The 17,247-nt window shown below is 38.1% G+C and overlaps 1 protein-coding gene across 1 annotated transcript in view; it reads left to right on the forward strand.

The window, feature by feature from the left end:
• Nucleotides 1-17,247, forward strand: part of cadps2 (Ca++-dependent secretion activator 2) — a 602,458-nt gene that overhangs the window by 478,589 nt on the left and 106,622 nt on the right. The window contains exons 19-20 of the mRNA XM_048607831.1: nt 2,109-2,250; nt 7,769-7,888. Of these exons, the coding sequence (XP_048463788.1) occupies nt 2,109-2,250; nt 7,769-7,888 (262 nt within the window). The remainder of the gene's footprint in view (nt 1-2,108; nt 2,251-7,768; nt 7,889-17,247) is intronic.

Raw genomic sequence — 17,247 nt, forward strand, 5'->3', positions numbered from 1 at the left:
CTTCACACAGCGCAAGTAACATCTGTGTAGAAAATAAAGTGTGCTTACTTTACGGAAGATCTTGTTTTGCCCAGTCTTGAGGGATGTGATAACTAGTTAGAGCAACTGTGAAGGCAGTGCAGCAGTCACAGTGTCTCAGTGGGTGGCAATGGCAACAGTAATGACAATAATGCTCGCTGAAACACACAAAGCACATACAGTGTGCTTTTGCAGAAACAGCCTTGTTTTTGTAACAATGAGGCAGTGTGCTTTTACAGCCAATGCACTTAGAAATGGAAAGTAACACCTGAGCAGGTTTGAGGAGTGTACACGTTATCTTTTGTGTAGCCACATATCTCTAACCTTCGCAAGCGCATCATTAGGTCTCTACTTCTTTTTCTCCAAACATATAATGATTGTCATGACCAAGTATGTTAATGAATATAGCAGTAAGCAAATGATTGAAGTGCAATAATGGTTGAAGGCAGATCATGGTATGAATATGGAAAGTGCATTCATAAATGTAATTAATACAGTATATCCAATTTAAATTTTTCTTAACCTATTTACAGTTAGACCATCAGGATCATGCCAGTTTTTATCATTATTTATGATAAATTTCAAGCCTAAACTTGCCAATGACTGTCCACCCAGAATTCCATCACCTTTTCTAAGAAGAATTGTTTTCTGGTTTCTCTTCTAAATGGTTGAGCTCGAATTTTAAGTTTTATTTCCTGTTTTGTAAACTCCCCCCACGAGGAGAGAAAGTTTCTCTAAGTCTACCTGATCAATCTTTTTCATCATTTTATGTACCTTGGTTGAATCACCCCTCAAATTTCGAGATTCAAGGGAACACAAAGCAACTCTATGCAAACTGTAAGGTCACATTCTGGTGACTCTACACTGCATCCTTTTTATGACCAATCAATCTTCCCTGTCAGTTGAATGCAGGTAAGTCTGTCCATGGGTAATCTAACAGTAAGTCCAAATCAACTTTTGAAGTTTCAAAGAAAAAAAATGTTCCTTATGATCTTGGCAGTTTTGTTTTAAAATCTCCAATCATGTTACAGGATGAAATAACAAATTGTCTATGAATAAATAATGGTTGTTGGGGTGTGGGAGGGAGGAATACATGTTCAGAGAGAGCAGACAGATGGGCCACTTGTTAGACAAGTTTTTAAAAAGCCTATTAAAATATCAACTAGAACATAGAAAAATAAATAACAATACTATTTTCTACTTTCTGCAAGGAAAACAAAATTAGCTCTCCAGGGCAGCCCACAGCTAAGAAGTGAAATATTTAACATACAACACTATAAAAAATATTTGTAGAAGCTAGTTCAAGCTGACTGAATGAAAATCCTGATGTTTCTCTGTGTTAAGAGAAAAGAGCCCAGAGCTGGCATATATGAAACAAAAGCCTTGAAATTGCTGTCATTAATATAAACGTCCAAATGTTTTAGGTGCTGTTTTTCAATTATTTTGTTTGGTGTGTAACAAATCTATTTACTTCAAATGATTTCAGCTACCTACTAATTAAATGGGGAATGGAAATTGATTGAGCAAATTTCAAGTATACATTGTCGATAATATTTATGAGAATATTAGCATTATTAGAATGTACATGGAAATCATACACAGAATTTGCAAAACGCAAACAGAGCATCCGGCCCAATAGCTATGCCAGTGTTTATGCTCTGAAGAAACCTCCTCTGAGTCTTTTTATATTATATCATCCTATCAACATTTCCTCTTGCATCTAAACTATTCATTGGAAAGGAACTGTTTCATCCCTGTTCTTAGGGCATGTAGTGTATTATTTGAGAAGGCAGTTTTGACTTTTGAACTTGGAATGAACTGTCAGTGGTAGTGCTATATCCTTGTGAAATTGCATGGATGTACCTTGATACAATAATCACATGTGAGTTATTGACATTTGTTGGGCTTCCTCATTTCAAAAATGTTTTGGTTCTAATTTGTCCTCCAGCAGCTTCTCTGATTTCTATTCCAAGTATAATTGAAATGTTTTTATATATTTCCATACATCCAAATGATGCATGATCACATGTATTTAAAATATCTATTAATAATTTGAAGTGTAATTAATGAAATTCATTCTTCTTTCAAAGCTCAATTGTGCAATGGAAAATTTCACAAACATTTGCAAGAATTCTTTGTTCCGCTGGTGGTGCGTTACATTGATCTAATGGAATCGGCGATTGCCCAATCTATTCATAAAAGCTTTGAACAAGAAACATGGCAACCAGTGAAGTAAGTAACCCCGAATACTTCCCTTTGAATCAGCTTTCCTTTTCTTGTGAAACCAATCTGTTGGTACAGAGCTAGCTTGAACAGTGTAAGACCTTGTCTGTGGTGTCATAAGACGTACAGTTTGGTGATTTAGCCCTCTCATTGTTTTTCACTGCGCATTACTTTGCTGCAAGAACCTGTGAATGACATTCGAGAAATTGAAAAAGGGATCCCAGTTGATCAAATTAAAAGTTGTTCACACAATAAAAGAACACAAATCACGAACACATAAGAACATAAGAAATAGAAGCCACTGAACCTCTCAAGCCTACTCTGCCGTGAATGATCTTTGACCTCAACTCCATTTTCACATCCACTCCCTATGCACCTTGTTTCTCATAGTCCAGAAATCTGTTGGCCACAGCCGTCAATATCTTCAGTGATCTACATTGTACTAGCATAGAGAACTCTCGCTGCAAAATTTGCAACTATGCATGAAGAAATTTCTCCTCCTCTCAATCGTAAATAACTACCGCATTATTTTTACATGATGCCCCAAGTACCAACAATGAAAATATCCCTCAGATTCTACACTAGTAAGCCCTGTCAGAATTTCATGAGTCACTGAATCCATTTCCACAGTAACCACTCCAAAGCCCACAAACAAAGCTGCATTAGGACACTATTTAAACAGGCCAGGACACACTGCAACACTCTGGAACTACGCAGGAAAGAGGAAGAGCACCTACACAAAATCCTCGCTATAACCGGATATCCACGCAACTTCATCCGCAGATGCCTACTAAACAGACAACAACAGGAGGACACAGTACGCCCCAACACTCTGGCCACACTGCCCTATATAAAGAACATATCAGAACTAACAACAAGACTCCTAAGACCACTAGGAATCATGGTGGCCCACAAGCCCACAGCCACTCTATGACAAACACTCACGAGGATTAAAGACCCCATTCCCACAACATGCAACGACTGCCACAAACATCGGACAGACAGGAAGGAAACTAACCATCAGAATACATGAACATCAGTTAGTAGCAAAACGGCACAATGAACTCTCTTTCATATTGGTACATTCAGACAATGAAGGCCATCAGTTTAACTGGGACAAGGTAACCATAGTATAGTAACCAAGCCAAACATAGACACGCACAAGAATTCCTAGAGGCATGGTTCTCCACCCGTAATGCAATCAATAAACATATAGAATTGGACCCCATATACAAACGCGTAGAGATCAAAACCGGAAATGAGACTACACACCATAACAGACCAAACAGTATAAATTCCAAGTGGAGTAGAATAACATCGCTTCATCGGAGGCTCAGCTGATGCTGTCAGCTAGCATGGTGATGAAACATCTGAACGAAAGCAAGCCAGCTCTGCGAGCAAATCAACAACCTCACCATACTTACTGATACCTTTAGCCTCTAGAAATATTTCTATTCTTAAACATTTTCAGTGCCTTGACCCCACAGCCGTCTGTGGTAGAATACTCCATGAGTTCACCCACTGACTGAATTTGTCCTCATCTCAGTCCAAAATGGCCTGACCTTTGCCCTGAAGCTGTAACTTTTATTCTAGACCCTTAGCCAGGTGAAACATCAGCTCCATTCAGCCTGCCCAGCACTGTCAGAATTTTATACATTTCAATGAGATCCCATCTCATTCTTCTAAACTCCAGTGAATACGGGCCCAGTCAACCTAATTTGTTCTCATGGGGCAAGCCTGCTATCCCAGGAATCAGCCTGGTGAAACTTTGCTGCACTCCATCTGTGGGGTTCACCCAGTCTCTACTCATAGGTCAACCCTCTAATTTAAGAATTAGTCTTCAGAACTTTTGTTGTACCATTTATGAAGTACGTATATCCTTGTGAAAGTACATCAGAATTCTTGCTGTGGTTTCATTAAGGCCCTGTACAATTGCAGCCTGATTCTTTTCGACTAAGTGACAGCCAGTCCCTCACCATTTTAAAAAGCGTTCCATTTTCCTATTCTTCCCACAAAAGTGAAAATCTCACATTTCCCCATATTATGCTTCATCTATCATCAACTTACCCATTCAAATACCCTTTGCAGATTTCTTGTATCCTTCTCGTAGCTAATTTTTAATTTTGATTTGGAATGTCAGCAAAATTGAATGCATTATGCTTGGTCCCTTCATCTAAGTCATTAATATAGATTGAAACCTGCTGAAGCCCAAGTAATGTTCCTTGTAGCACCTTATGAGCAACAACAAGCCAATCTGAAAATGACCTGTTTGTCCTGGATAATGTGATCCTCCAGTCTTTAAGATATTCAACCTACATACTGAGCATCACATCGGCACTGAAATTCACATACCACATAACTCATTTCTGTGAGATGCAGTACACCATATTAAACAGCATATCCCTTCAGCTGCTTGCAACAAAAATGGCACTGACATAACCAATGAGATTGGACTTGCCAACCAATCAGAAATCTCCTCTCATGCTGTATTAAAGTTGGTTTTGCCTTTAACTGGTATTCTTGCCAATTATCCTAATGAGTACAAGATGCAAAACTTCAACAAAATGTTAATTAAAAACAGAAAATGCAGAAAATGCTCAGCAGGTCTGTCAGCATTTATGGAGAGAGAAACAGTCAATGTTTTGAGTCCAAAGATTCTTCTTTGCAACTCAAATTTTGAAACATTAACTCAGTATCTTTCTCCATAATTGCTGCCAGACCTGCTGAGTTTCTCCAGCACTTTCTTTCTTTCTTTTTCAGATTCCCAGCATGTGTTGTGTATTTCTTTTATTCAGTAAAATATCTTTGTTCAACAGCATTCAACTTCTATACTACTAAATATCTGCTTATTTTTCTTGTTGACTTTTTTTCCCATTTTAGATTAACTATAAAATATAAATTGGCTGCCCTAGTTATGTTAGCGCAGGTTGATAATTTTCCAGGCTGCTCACAATGAAATAATTTAGTTGAGCAATTCACATAACGAGACAAAGACCAATTTAGTTTTGACAATCAAAGTTCATAGTGTAAAAATAAAACTACTGTCTGCCAGAATTTGTTTTTATTAAAGTATACTGTTCTGTTGGGTTTAAGGTTTATTTTAAGAAAATAATATTCAGACACTGATTCATGCCTTTTCTACTGTATAGGAGATGAAAAGATTGGAATAGTAACTTGTGTTAATTCATATTTCAGATGCTTTATTTTAGTCAGTATTGTAACCAATGGGACATCTTATTCAACCTTAAGTACGATGAATCAAAGAAAGCATCTTTTCAATGCAGTGCACCCTCAGCGGGGCACTGAGCAAAATTAGTATCTGTGCTAAATAACCATTGTTGTTTTTCCAGTCAGTTCTTCGATCTTGCTTTGAAATTTGGCCCTGGAATTAGGGCAGCACGGTGGCTCAGTGGCTCGCACTGCTCCCTCACAGTGCCAGGGACCTGGGTTTGATTCTCTCAGGTGACCGTCTGTGTGGAGTTTGCACATTCTCCCCATATCTGCGTTGGTTTCTGCCAGGTGCTCCGGTTTGATCCCACAGTCCAGAGATGTGCAGGCTTGGTGAATTGGCCATGCTAAATTGCCCACAGCGTTCAGGGATGTGTAGGTCAGCTGTGTTAGCCATGGGAAATGCAGGGTTACAGGGAAAGCATAGAAGGATGGTTCTGGGTGGGATGCTCTTTGGAAGGTCAGTGTGGACTTGTTGGGCTGTATGGCCTGTTTCCACACAGTAAGGATTCTATCACACTGGTTTTCAGATGATAATATTTAACATTTTTGTTTGACGTAGATTGAAATAGATCATGAATTTGGCAAACAAAATTTTGTAGGAATTTTGTTTTAAACAATGCAATTTCAAAACTGGAAAATAATTGTGAACTCAATTATCCATCTATATTTTCCATAACCAGCTGCCTCCATAAGTCGTGTCTAAAAGGTTAAAATTAAACATTGTACACCATTTAAAAATATGCTTCATTTGAAAACACTGTTACCTCCATTTAAAGATTTGTGTGTTCTGGGTAGCTCTAAACTAGAATTTCGGGCCTATTATATTAACAATATACTGCTTTCTGGTTGACATGAAAACACCATCTGTGCCTATCTGTTTAGCTGATGTCTTTGATTCCATTTCAGAAGAGGGAGTTCTCTCTATCTTCTGGCCAATATATGCCTTTTATCCAACATCATTAAACGAGGCATCTGTTTTCTGCCTGTGGGAGTACTGATGAGTTGCCATGTTTGCCAACATGCTTAAAAGAATTTATTGAAAGGGAGAAACTTTGTTGTGGTTTTCACTTCTATTGACAACAAATGACAAGCAGGTGCAAGGCATATATGTTCATTGTTGGTGACCATGAAACAATGGTGTTTTGTAGTCAACTGACAAATGGGTGATTGCCACAGGAAATGTGAATTCCTATGTCTTCCTGACTCTCTGAGGAAGACACCAGCGCAACTGAATACTTAACATCCAGCAGTATGTGTGTGTGTCTGTCTGTGTGTGTGTGTAACTCCAATCTGGACATGTGTGCAACTTTAATCTGTACACATGTACAACTCCAATCTGCCTACATGTGTCACTTCAATCCATATACATGTACAACTGCAATCTCTCTACGTGTGTAACTTCAAACTGTATAGACAGACAACCCTCATCTGTATACACATGCAACTTCAATCTGTACGCATGTACAACTCCAATTTGCCTACATGTACAACTCCAATCTGTACACACGTGCAACCCCAATCTGCACACACGTACAATTCCAATCTGTCTAAACGTGCAACTCCAATCTGTACACACATACAACTCAAATCTGTATACACATACAACTCCAATTTGCGTGTACACAAATTGGAACTGCTAATTGTTTGTGCACATTGTGTGTTCAATCTCTAACATCACTTAGTAGCTTAGTTTACTTTAAGAGTAACAGTATTTTGATGATAAAAAAAATCTGATAAATCCATAACCACATGCTGCAGGCATGTCATCAGGGCAAATTAAAGAAATACAAAGACAATAACTGAGCTAAAATATACAACAATGTCTTTGTAATTCCTAAACAGGGGATTATCAGTTATCATCTGCCGTACTAATATCTCACAGTAGTTCTAAACGATTAGCTGACTGAGGAACTGAGGTAAAAGATGTGTATATGGATTCTTGAACTCACATCAATGAATATGATCATGTGGATTATCAGCAGTTTCATTGAATTACTTTTGCAGTATGAACCATCTTAGATTATTCCTTCTATTAGCTTTGAAGATTATCGTCTTTAACATTATTTTTAAGATTATGACTTCTGCTAACCATTATATCTTCTTCTAAAAGGTTATTCTGAATTATGGTTGTCTCGCAAATCCCATTAATGTTTATAAGTCAATTTATTGTGTTGATTGAACTGTTAGCTTGAGTTGGAACACACTACTCCTCCTTGTACTGAACAAACTGCTTTCTTATCACTGAACTCTGAGAGTTTGATCCCATTGATGTTATCATGACTTTTGTTTCCCACAGGAACCTCACCAACAACCTTGCTAATGTGAGCCTACCAAAAGTTCCAAGTCTGCCTCTTAATCTTCCTCAAATGCCTAGCTTTTCTCCACCATCTTGGATGGCCTCTTTATATGATTCCACGTGTGTATACTGTTAAAACGTGTAGTCGCTTGTTTGTGAAGTCTGCATGCAGTGTACATTTGCTGTTGTGTCAAATGTGTGGGTTTAGCTGCAGGCATGATACAAGATAATGAGCTCCTGTTATTGCATGAGTACCATGTAGTTCATGAGCATTTGATGTCAGTAGTGAAGTTTACAGGGAAGCTTTTGCATGCAACAACTGCTGAGAACAGAAACAGATACTTGAAACAGTGTCCTCTTTTCGTACTGAATCTAAATCGTTCACTGTAACCTTTTTGATACAACGATGCAGAGGAAAAATTGAAGGTCAATACTCATTTTTAGTTTCAGAATGGTTTAGTGGCACACCTAATCTGTGTGTCATAAAGAATTTGAGGACTTTCATCAAAGGGGACAGCATGCTCTGATTGTGTGTTGCAATCAGTGCCAAGTCCAGTAAAATGCAAAGCAACAACTAAAAATTAAAAATGATTTTTTCTGAAGAAGTGTCTAGACCCGAAACGTCAGCTTTCCTGCTCCTCTGATGCTGCTTGGCCTGCTGTGTTCATCCAGCTCTACACCTTGTTATCTCTTAACTAAAAATGTATGTTCTACTGTCAGATTATGTCATTGAAAAGAAGTTAATCATCTTTTAGAAAATAGGGTGTTTTTGGCCTGGTGTTGAGTAGGTACAACAGTAAAGATGCATCTGCAATGTCAGACCAACACACCATTAGAGCTACAGCCTTATCAATGTTTTGTTCGGGACCTGGAGACATCAAACACACAACCAGGAGTAGCTCATTGGCTTCCAGAGGAAATGTATATGCCAAAATAAATGCCATGGGAGTGAATGCTGGGACAAAGTGATGATAGTAAACCAAAAGACATTTGTAGGGCCTGGAAGAGAAAGCCCTGCTCTTTCTAACCTACAAATATCATCTTTTAGCCTTCAGCAGTCAACATAAAAGGAGTTCTTTTGACACCTTCAGAAATAAGACTGGTTCACAAACTTTGGTTGTTACAAACTTTGTCAAAGAACACATTTTAAGTTTCAAATCTGATTGAGAACTGCAGGCAAATATTCAGCACTGATACTTGGTGGTTTTCTAAAGTTAGTTCAACAACTTATACCACAGAAAGTCTGAAGACCATGCCTTCATACAGCAGGTGAGGTGAGAGTGACTGCCTTTGATATCAAAGCTTAATTTGACCACGGGTGGCATCAAGGAGCCCAAGCAAAATTAGAGCCCATGAGAATCAGAGGTGGGGGGGCGTGAGAATCTCCACTGGTTGGAATCATACCTAGCATAACGGAAGATGGTCGTGGTTTTTGGAGGTCAGTTATCTCAGCTCCAGGACATCTCTGCAGGAGTTCCTCAACATATTGGTTATAATATTAACAGTATTTGAAAATTCCCTAGATTCTGGAAAGGTTGCAGGAGATTGAAAAAAGTGCTAATGTTAATGCCCTTATTCAAAAAGAGACAGAGACTAGTTAATTTAATATCTGTTGTTGGGAAATTGTTGGAATCGATTACTAAGGAAGGAATAATAGAACATTTGGTAGTCAAATTGCAACCATCAGAGTTAGCATGGTTGTATGTAGCATAAATCGTGTTTGACTAATTTGCTAGAGACCTTCAAAGGTGTAGCAAGCAAAGTACATAGTGGGAGTCATGTAAATATACTATGTCTGGATTGCCAGAAGGCATTTGATAAGGTGCCACAGAAAAAAAGTTAATGCACATAGTAAAGTCACACTGGGTTAGGGTAAGATGTTGGCTTGGATAGAAGATTGGCTAACCAATAGTAAGCAAAAGAGTCAGGATAAATGGGTCTTTTTCTGGTTGTCAGTCTGTAACTAGTGGGATGCTGCGTTTGATCTCAAGGCCCCAGCTATTTATGGCCTATATTAATGATTTAGATGTAGCGAAAGAGGTAGTGTAGCCAAATTTGCAGATAGCACTAAAGTAGGTGGGAAAGTAACTTGCAACAAAGAAATAAGAAATTTACAAGTGTATATGGATGGGTTAGGTGAATGGGCCAAAATTTGGTCAATGGAGGTTAATGTAGATAAGTCCGAGGTTATACATTCTGGTCCGAAGAATAAAAAGGCAACTTATTATCTGTATGGAGGGAAACTTTGGAATGCCTTAGTGCAGAGGGATCTAAATGTCTTTATAGATGAGTGGCAGAAAGCTAGTCTGTCGGTATAGCAGGTAATAAGGAGGGCAAATGGAGTTTTGGCATTTATTGCTAAAAGACTGGAGTGTACAAGTAGGGAAATATTGCTGCAACTTGCAAAGCAACAGTGAGACTGCACCTGAAGTGTTGCATTTTTGGTCCCCTCGCTTGAGAAAGGTTGTAATTATATTGGAGGCAGTTCAAAGAAGGTTCATTAGATTAAATCCAGAGGTGAAAGCCTTGTTTTATGAGAGAGATTGAGCAATTTGGGTGTTTACTCGCTGGAGTTCAAAAGAATGAGAGGGAATCTAGTTGAGATGTATAAGATACCAAAGGAGGTTGACAAAGTGGATGTAGAGAGGATGTTTCCTCTTATGGGCCAACCTAGAATGAGAGGTCATAGTTTTAGGATAAGGGGTGAGAGATTTAAAATAGAGGTTAGGGGAAATTACTTTTTTCAAAGGGTCATAAACCTGTGGAATTCATTACCCCAGAGTGTAGTGGACACCAGGACACTGAATACATTTAGGGAGGAAATTTTCAGATTTTTAGTTAGTAAAGGATTAAGGGGATATGGGAGCCAGCAGCAAAGTGGAGATGAGGCCGACATGAGATCAGCCGTAATTATATTCAATGGTGGAACTGACTCAAGGGGTTGATGGCCTACTCCTTCACCTACTTCTTATGTAGTATCCTAGGCCTAACCATTTTCAGATTCTTCATCAATAATTTTCTATCCATCATAAATTCAGACATTGACTGATGAATGCTCAATGTTCAGCACCATTTGTGACTCCTCTAATATTGAAGGTAAAGGTAAAGTTTCCATAGTCCCAGAGGACGATAGGGCTAGTATCTCATTAGAGAGAAAGAGATGTTTGGTGGTGCTTTAACCTGACCGTCACCATGCCTCAGGCAAAGGGAGAAGTTGAGAAGGTTACCTTCATGATAACCACAGCCGATGCAGGATTTAAGCCCACCCTTTTAGCATCACTCTGCAAACTAGCTGTGACCACCCAATTGAGCTAACTGATACCCCAACTGAAATAGTATTTGTCCAAATGCAGCAAATCCTGGATAATATCCAAGCTTGTACTGAGATGGGGCATGGAACAATTTTGCCATGCAAGTGCCAAGCAATGACCATCCCCAACAAGACAAAATCTAACCATTACCCCTTGATGTTTAGTTATATTACCATTGTTGAATCCCCACTATTAACATCTTGGGAGTTACTATTGACCAGAAACTGAACTGGGCTAGCCAAGTAAATACATTGGCTACAAGAATAGGTCAGAGGTGTGGAATCCTGCAGCAAGTAACTCATCCCCTGATTCTTCAAAACGTGTCCATCATTTACAATGCACAAGTCAGGAATGTGATTAAATACTCCCCACTTGTTAGGGTCAGGTCATGTCCAACAACGCTCAAGAAACTCGATACCAACCAGGATAAAACAATCCAGTTAATCAGCACCATATTCATAAACATCCACTCTACCTGCCACTAATGCCCAGGAGCAGCAATGTGTACCAACTACAAGATGCACAAGAAATTCACCAAGACTCCTTTGATAGTACCTTCCAAACCCCTATGGCCCCAGTTATCTAGAAGAACAAGGGCAAGAGCAACAGATCATCGTGACTTTGAAATATATTGCTGTTCCTTCAGTGTGGCTGATTCAACATCCTCGAATTCACTCCCGAATTACACTGTGGGTCTATCTGCAGCACAGGGACCGTAACATTTAAAGAAGGCAGCTCATCAACATCTCCTTCAAGGACAACAGGGAGGGGCATTTCATGATGGCCCAGCCAGTACAGCCCACGTCCCCTGAATGAGCAAAGAAAAAAATAAAACCTCTAATTAAGTAGGGACCTAGACTTGGGTCAGTGATGGCAGGGAGGAGGTTACTATATGGAGGTTGCACAATGGAATGGGTGGTCAGTACAAAGAACAGTAGGTGGCTTCAGTGGGCACACCCCTTCCTGATGCCTGGGCTTTAAATCAAATATTGAGTATGTTTAAATGAGGGATCCTCTTACAAGACTGCTTATCATCATCCTCATATGGTGATCAACCTACTGTGTTCAGGTTCGTACCAACAGTGGTGGGATAAGGCCCTTTTAAATGGGCATTAATTGGTCATGTAAAGGTCTCAGTTGACATTGGGGAATGAAGGCCATCCACAAGGTTTTCTTCCATGGTCGTAACTGAGGTGGAACCAGTAGGTAGCAGGATCTCCATGAGCCACACTCCTGCCTGTGCCCCCTCACACCAACCTCCCATTTGACATTCCCCTCCCTCCCCCACACCTCCTAAGGGACAGCACAAAATTCCATGTTGCATTACACAAACGTTTGCAGAAAAGGGTCTACTCAAAGTTGCAACATCAACTTGTACACTGTCATGTTTAAAAGAATCAAAATTAAAGTCATTTAATACTTTTAGCTTAATAATAACAAAATGAAAAGAGTTGAGTCATTTAAGACAGATGAGAAATTTCTTCAGTCCGACCATGGTAAATCTTTGGATTTCATTACTCCAGAGGGCTGTGTCATTGAGTATGTTCAATACAAAAGTTGATAGATTTCTGAAGATGAATAACATCAAGAGGCGCAGAGATATTGCAGGCAAGTTTCATTGAGGTAAATGAAAAGCCGTGGATCTAATTGAAGGGCAGAACTGGCTGACAGACTGAATGGCCTACTCCTTTTCCTAATATCCATAATTTAAATGGGGCATCTTGGCAATTTCAGTGTTGTTTTGACGATGCAAGTTTCTCCCTGTGCAGCTACAAGCCCCAACCGGTTCTACAAATAAACCTCTTCTAACCACATCCCTCCAACAGCTTTGGAAAATAAGTAAGGTTTATTTGTCATGTTTAAGCTTTTGGTTTCATGAAATTGAAGCAAAGGCTTTCAAATCAATTGGCAGGTGGTCAACATTAACTTCCGAAATATTGTGTTAATATGGTGCAAATATTTATGCCACAGTAAAGAGAGCAATGTGGTCTTAAACAATCAATATCTTGTTGGTATTTGTAAAGGGGAATATGATCTGTGAGCTGAAAGAATGTAATCCTCTTGGCTTAATGCCTTTCTGTACAGATGTTTGATATAATTGCAAGGGGGAATTTAGTTGTTGCAGACACTTCCTGTTCAGTTGATAACTAATCAAAACTGTGCATTGCTTGCAATTCGAAGTTGTCATTCCCTCACAGCCACCAACATGCATAATGCATCAGTTTCAAACAAGTTGGCGGTCTGCTCACTGATTTATTGGCAAGAAGTACAAAGACTAGACTCTCAAACTTAGCGACATTAAAGAGGCGATCCTTAATTAGTCTTTAAATTAAGTTAACTTAAAACAACCAGATCCAAATGTTTGAAAGACAGTTACAGTATCACTTAAAGAAGTTCATATAGTATATCTTACTGACTGCCAATCACCTGCTGCCACTTGATATCTGTACTGTCTGCCAGGTACAACTATCAGATATCCTTTTTTTACTGTGAAGAACAACATGACTCTGAATGTGGGTGCATATGTTTGGTATTTGTCTTTTGTCCTCTTTGCACGCTGTCTTTGCTAGGAAATTGATTGCTCCATATTTCATTACAAAAATCCCAATGTGTGTAGTTGGCACTTGTATTTAGCTGATCCCTCTCTGAATAGGTTTCGATCCATTTTAAGAGATTTAGTTTTCCATTGTTTTCATTATGAGCATTGGTCTATAAGCCTACTAAAGTTGGGCAAACTCTTAATGTGTTTGTCAACACAAAAGATTGCATGCTGACATATAGGACAAAGAGCTAATTAAAATAAGAAGTTAAAAACTCAAGGCTCTAATTAGTTCACAGTCCCCAGTTACAAAATACAACCCATGTGTGTTCCTTGTTTTCAGCCATTTCCCATGTGTATATCGTTTGGCGCAAGTCCCTTTAAGATGATATTACGAATTGCTTTTAAAATTTTGTAATTTTTAGAATGAAGGATTGCCATCTATACATAATCTTAGTTTGCCAGCCAATTTTACTGTGTTATTTCCCAATAGTATTGGACTTGATGAATAGATGCTTATTTGTAACCGAAAGCTGTTCAATGTGAGAAGTTCTCAACATGAGATAATTAACTTTCAGGAGGTATTAGAGGCAAAAGCAATATAATTTGCAGGTCTGTTTATTTATGTGGACCTCGGTTAATTTTCAACAAGAATTGGCATTAAATTAGGCTGCATTTTAAAATCAATTTGAATGTTGTCAGTCTCAGTGTGTGATGGTTGGTGAGTTCTTAAAGGGAGTTGTGTTGTAAAGGACTATTTCACAATGACTGGTCATTGAAATTCCATCAGAGTCCTCTGCAAAGGATTTTTGATCCTTATAGACCGGAAATCACTGTGAGCAGCACATTTATTGCAGCACTATCAGATTCTGTGGTCCAATATTGAACATGTGCATCAAAAATAAGTTGGCCAAATTCATCTATTAAAATAACAGAAACAGGAGATCGATATCAATACATCAGTGTCCATATGAGAATATTACTGTCCATAATTTCCAGACTTAAAAGGATATCAGAATCCAGCTGAAATTATTTATTTTTGTCTCTCAGTCACTGCTGCTGGAGTTTCAGAAAGCTCACTGACTTCTGTGTTACTCTTAATTGTTTCTAATGACCATTTCAAACTGTAACTTTGATATACTTATTACTACAATTGATGTACTGAGAGCAAAGATGTACCCACATTTACATTAACAATAACAATGAGATGCATAAGAAGTAATATTCGGGAATTTAGATTAATAAAGTTTTGAGATAGTTGGAAAGTTCTGATCAGTTCTGTAGTGCGAGTCAATGTTCATGACAAGATAATTACATAACTGAGGATAACAATGTATTATGTAATATTAATTTCTCTGTCAGTGCAGACAATGTGAAACATAAGAATAGCCTAGATCATTCAGCTCTTCAAGCCTTTGCTAGCATTGAAGTACATCAATTTATACATTAAATCTTTTTGAACACATTTGTTTCCCCTATTGCCACTAAACTGAAATGAAAATCTATCAATCTGCTTTGAAATTTTCAATTAGCCCAGCCTCAACAACTTTTAAAATGAGATAGTTCCAGTTTTTTGCTAGCATTGTGTAAATAGGCTTTTCTACCATCAGCTTTGAGTGACCTGGTTCAAATTTTAAGGCCGTAGCCTTTTGTGCTAGACTAAAATTAAAGCATTATGAAACAGTAGAGGTGATAGATATTCACCTCAGCTCTATTCTATTTTGCTTGAGTTGAACATCCAGGTGGTCATGAGCATCAAAACATTTGGGAGGATGACAGTAGGTTGTTGTTAGTTGCAACAAAAGGAAACCGTTTTATGGGGGTGGTAGAGGGAAACAAAATCACATTAAATAATAGAGAAATTTGCCTGAACTTTGCATAAGTGGACGCTGAGCACATGACATTAAAGTAGAGGAAAGAAGCAACTGCTCAAAAGTGCTTTTAATTTTGTAAAATCCAATTGGCTAATTAGAAAGGACAAAGTTTGGAAATCCTCTGTAAAAAATGAAGAGCTGGGTGTTATAAGTATCCAGCCAGCCAGGAACAAGTCCAGTGTTCCAAACCACCAGTGGCAAAATAATCTCCACCTATTGGTAGGAAGCCTCAAAAACCTTCGATGGAAGTGAGCACTGTAAGAGTTAATTACCATTGATATCAATTATTACTGCTGTCTCTTTTTTTTTCAAATGCTTATTTAAACTTACTTATTAATAACTGAATGAACTTTCGGTGATAGTGTTCTGTATCCATTCTACTCACAATTCATTTGCACTGATTAATCCAGTGGGAATCTTATCTACAGAATCTCTTGAGGAGACACAAGATTTGTGATTTTTTTGGCAGGTGTTTATCAAAGGAGAGGACATTGGGACCTGTTGTTGAAAAAAGTAATTTTAGTTAACTTAGTCTTTTATATTAGGATAATTACTTCCTAGTCTGCAAGCAAATATTTTTTTGTAAATTTTCTTCATGCTTTCTGTGAATCATTTGATTGAAATCAGTTGCTATTAAAAGCTAACTTTTTAAAATATGTGCTGATGTTCTGGTCATCTTTCTGTGATTTAGTTTGGAATTGAGCCTGTTAAAAGACATGTATTTGGCTAGGGTTAGGGGTAAGATTTGGTCAAATATGGATGATGTGTAAACTAGTGTACATTAGTGGCATAGTGTTTAATATTATGCACAGTGCCTTGGGATGTCTTATGTGTTAAAAGTGCTACATAAATACAAGCTGTTGTTATAGAGCACAACCATGGTTGACCAGCTCAAGAATAAATGAAAAATTTAATTAAACAGTTAGCTGCACAGCAGTTTGATGATTCCTGACATTTCATGTTTGAATACATAGTCAAGAGAGATTTCAAGACTGTATTGTAGTTTTGGAGGTTAAATGTAGAGCTGCAAGACATGAGTTTTGCTGTTACCTGAACCTCATGATTAAATTACTGCCTTGTAATCATTTCCAATGGTCCTTTATTCTCTGTGTTAAACGCAGATGCACATATGTCTAAAAAAAACAGATGTAGGAAAGTTACCTGTGCACTGTTTTTGACCACTGTGACTTTTGTTGAGATAAATAAATACCAACTAACCAGGATATTGTTGTAGGGCCTCTATATTTCTCAGATCAACCCACCAACCTATTTAATCATAAATTCAAAGAACGGTACCTTTTGTAACCAAGCTGTAAATTGCCCTATCAAAAACTCCATGATTACACAAGTGCTTGAATAACCCTGACCATTGAGTTAATCCTTTAATCTTTTCACACCTGCTTCTTGACATCCCTGGAGCCTTCTCCCTTACTTCTTTTTCGATTTTACCTTTAAAATATTATGTGCGATATAATGTACATTTTCCTTTAGACCTTTTACTTTTTTTTTTATTTTGTTCAAAATGATAATATTGAAAGTAATGGAACACAGTGATAATTTTTTTTTGTGTACCCTGTTGCTATTCAGCACTGAAAGCCTGATGGAGCATAGATAGAGGCTGATTGGAAAATCACTTGGATCAAACTTTGCAGATTCCCAAAGTGCAGGAATAAATGTCATGTTTTTATATAATTCTTCAGAAAGCTAGTTGATTGGATCTGCATGACTATTATATTCACAATTTATTCGATTTTT

This window comes from Rhincodon typus, chromosome 18 (genome assembly GCF_021869965.1).
Source record: "Rhincodon typus isolate 14 chromosome 18, sRhiTyp1.1, whole genome shotgun sequence".
Taxonomy (NCBI): domain Eukaryota; kingdom Metazoa; phylum Chordata; class Chondrichthyes; order Orectolobiformes; family Rhincodontidae; genus Rhincodon; species Rhincodon typus.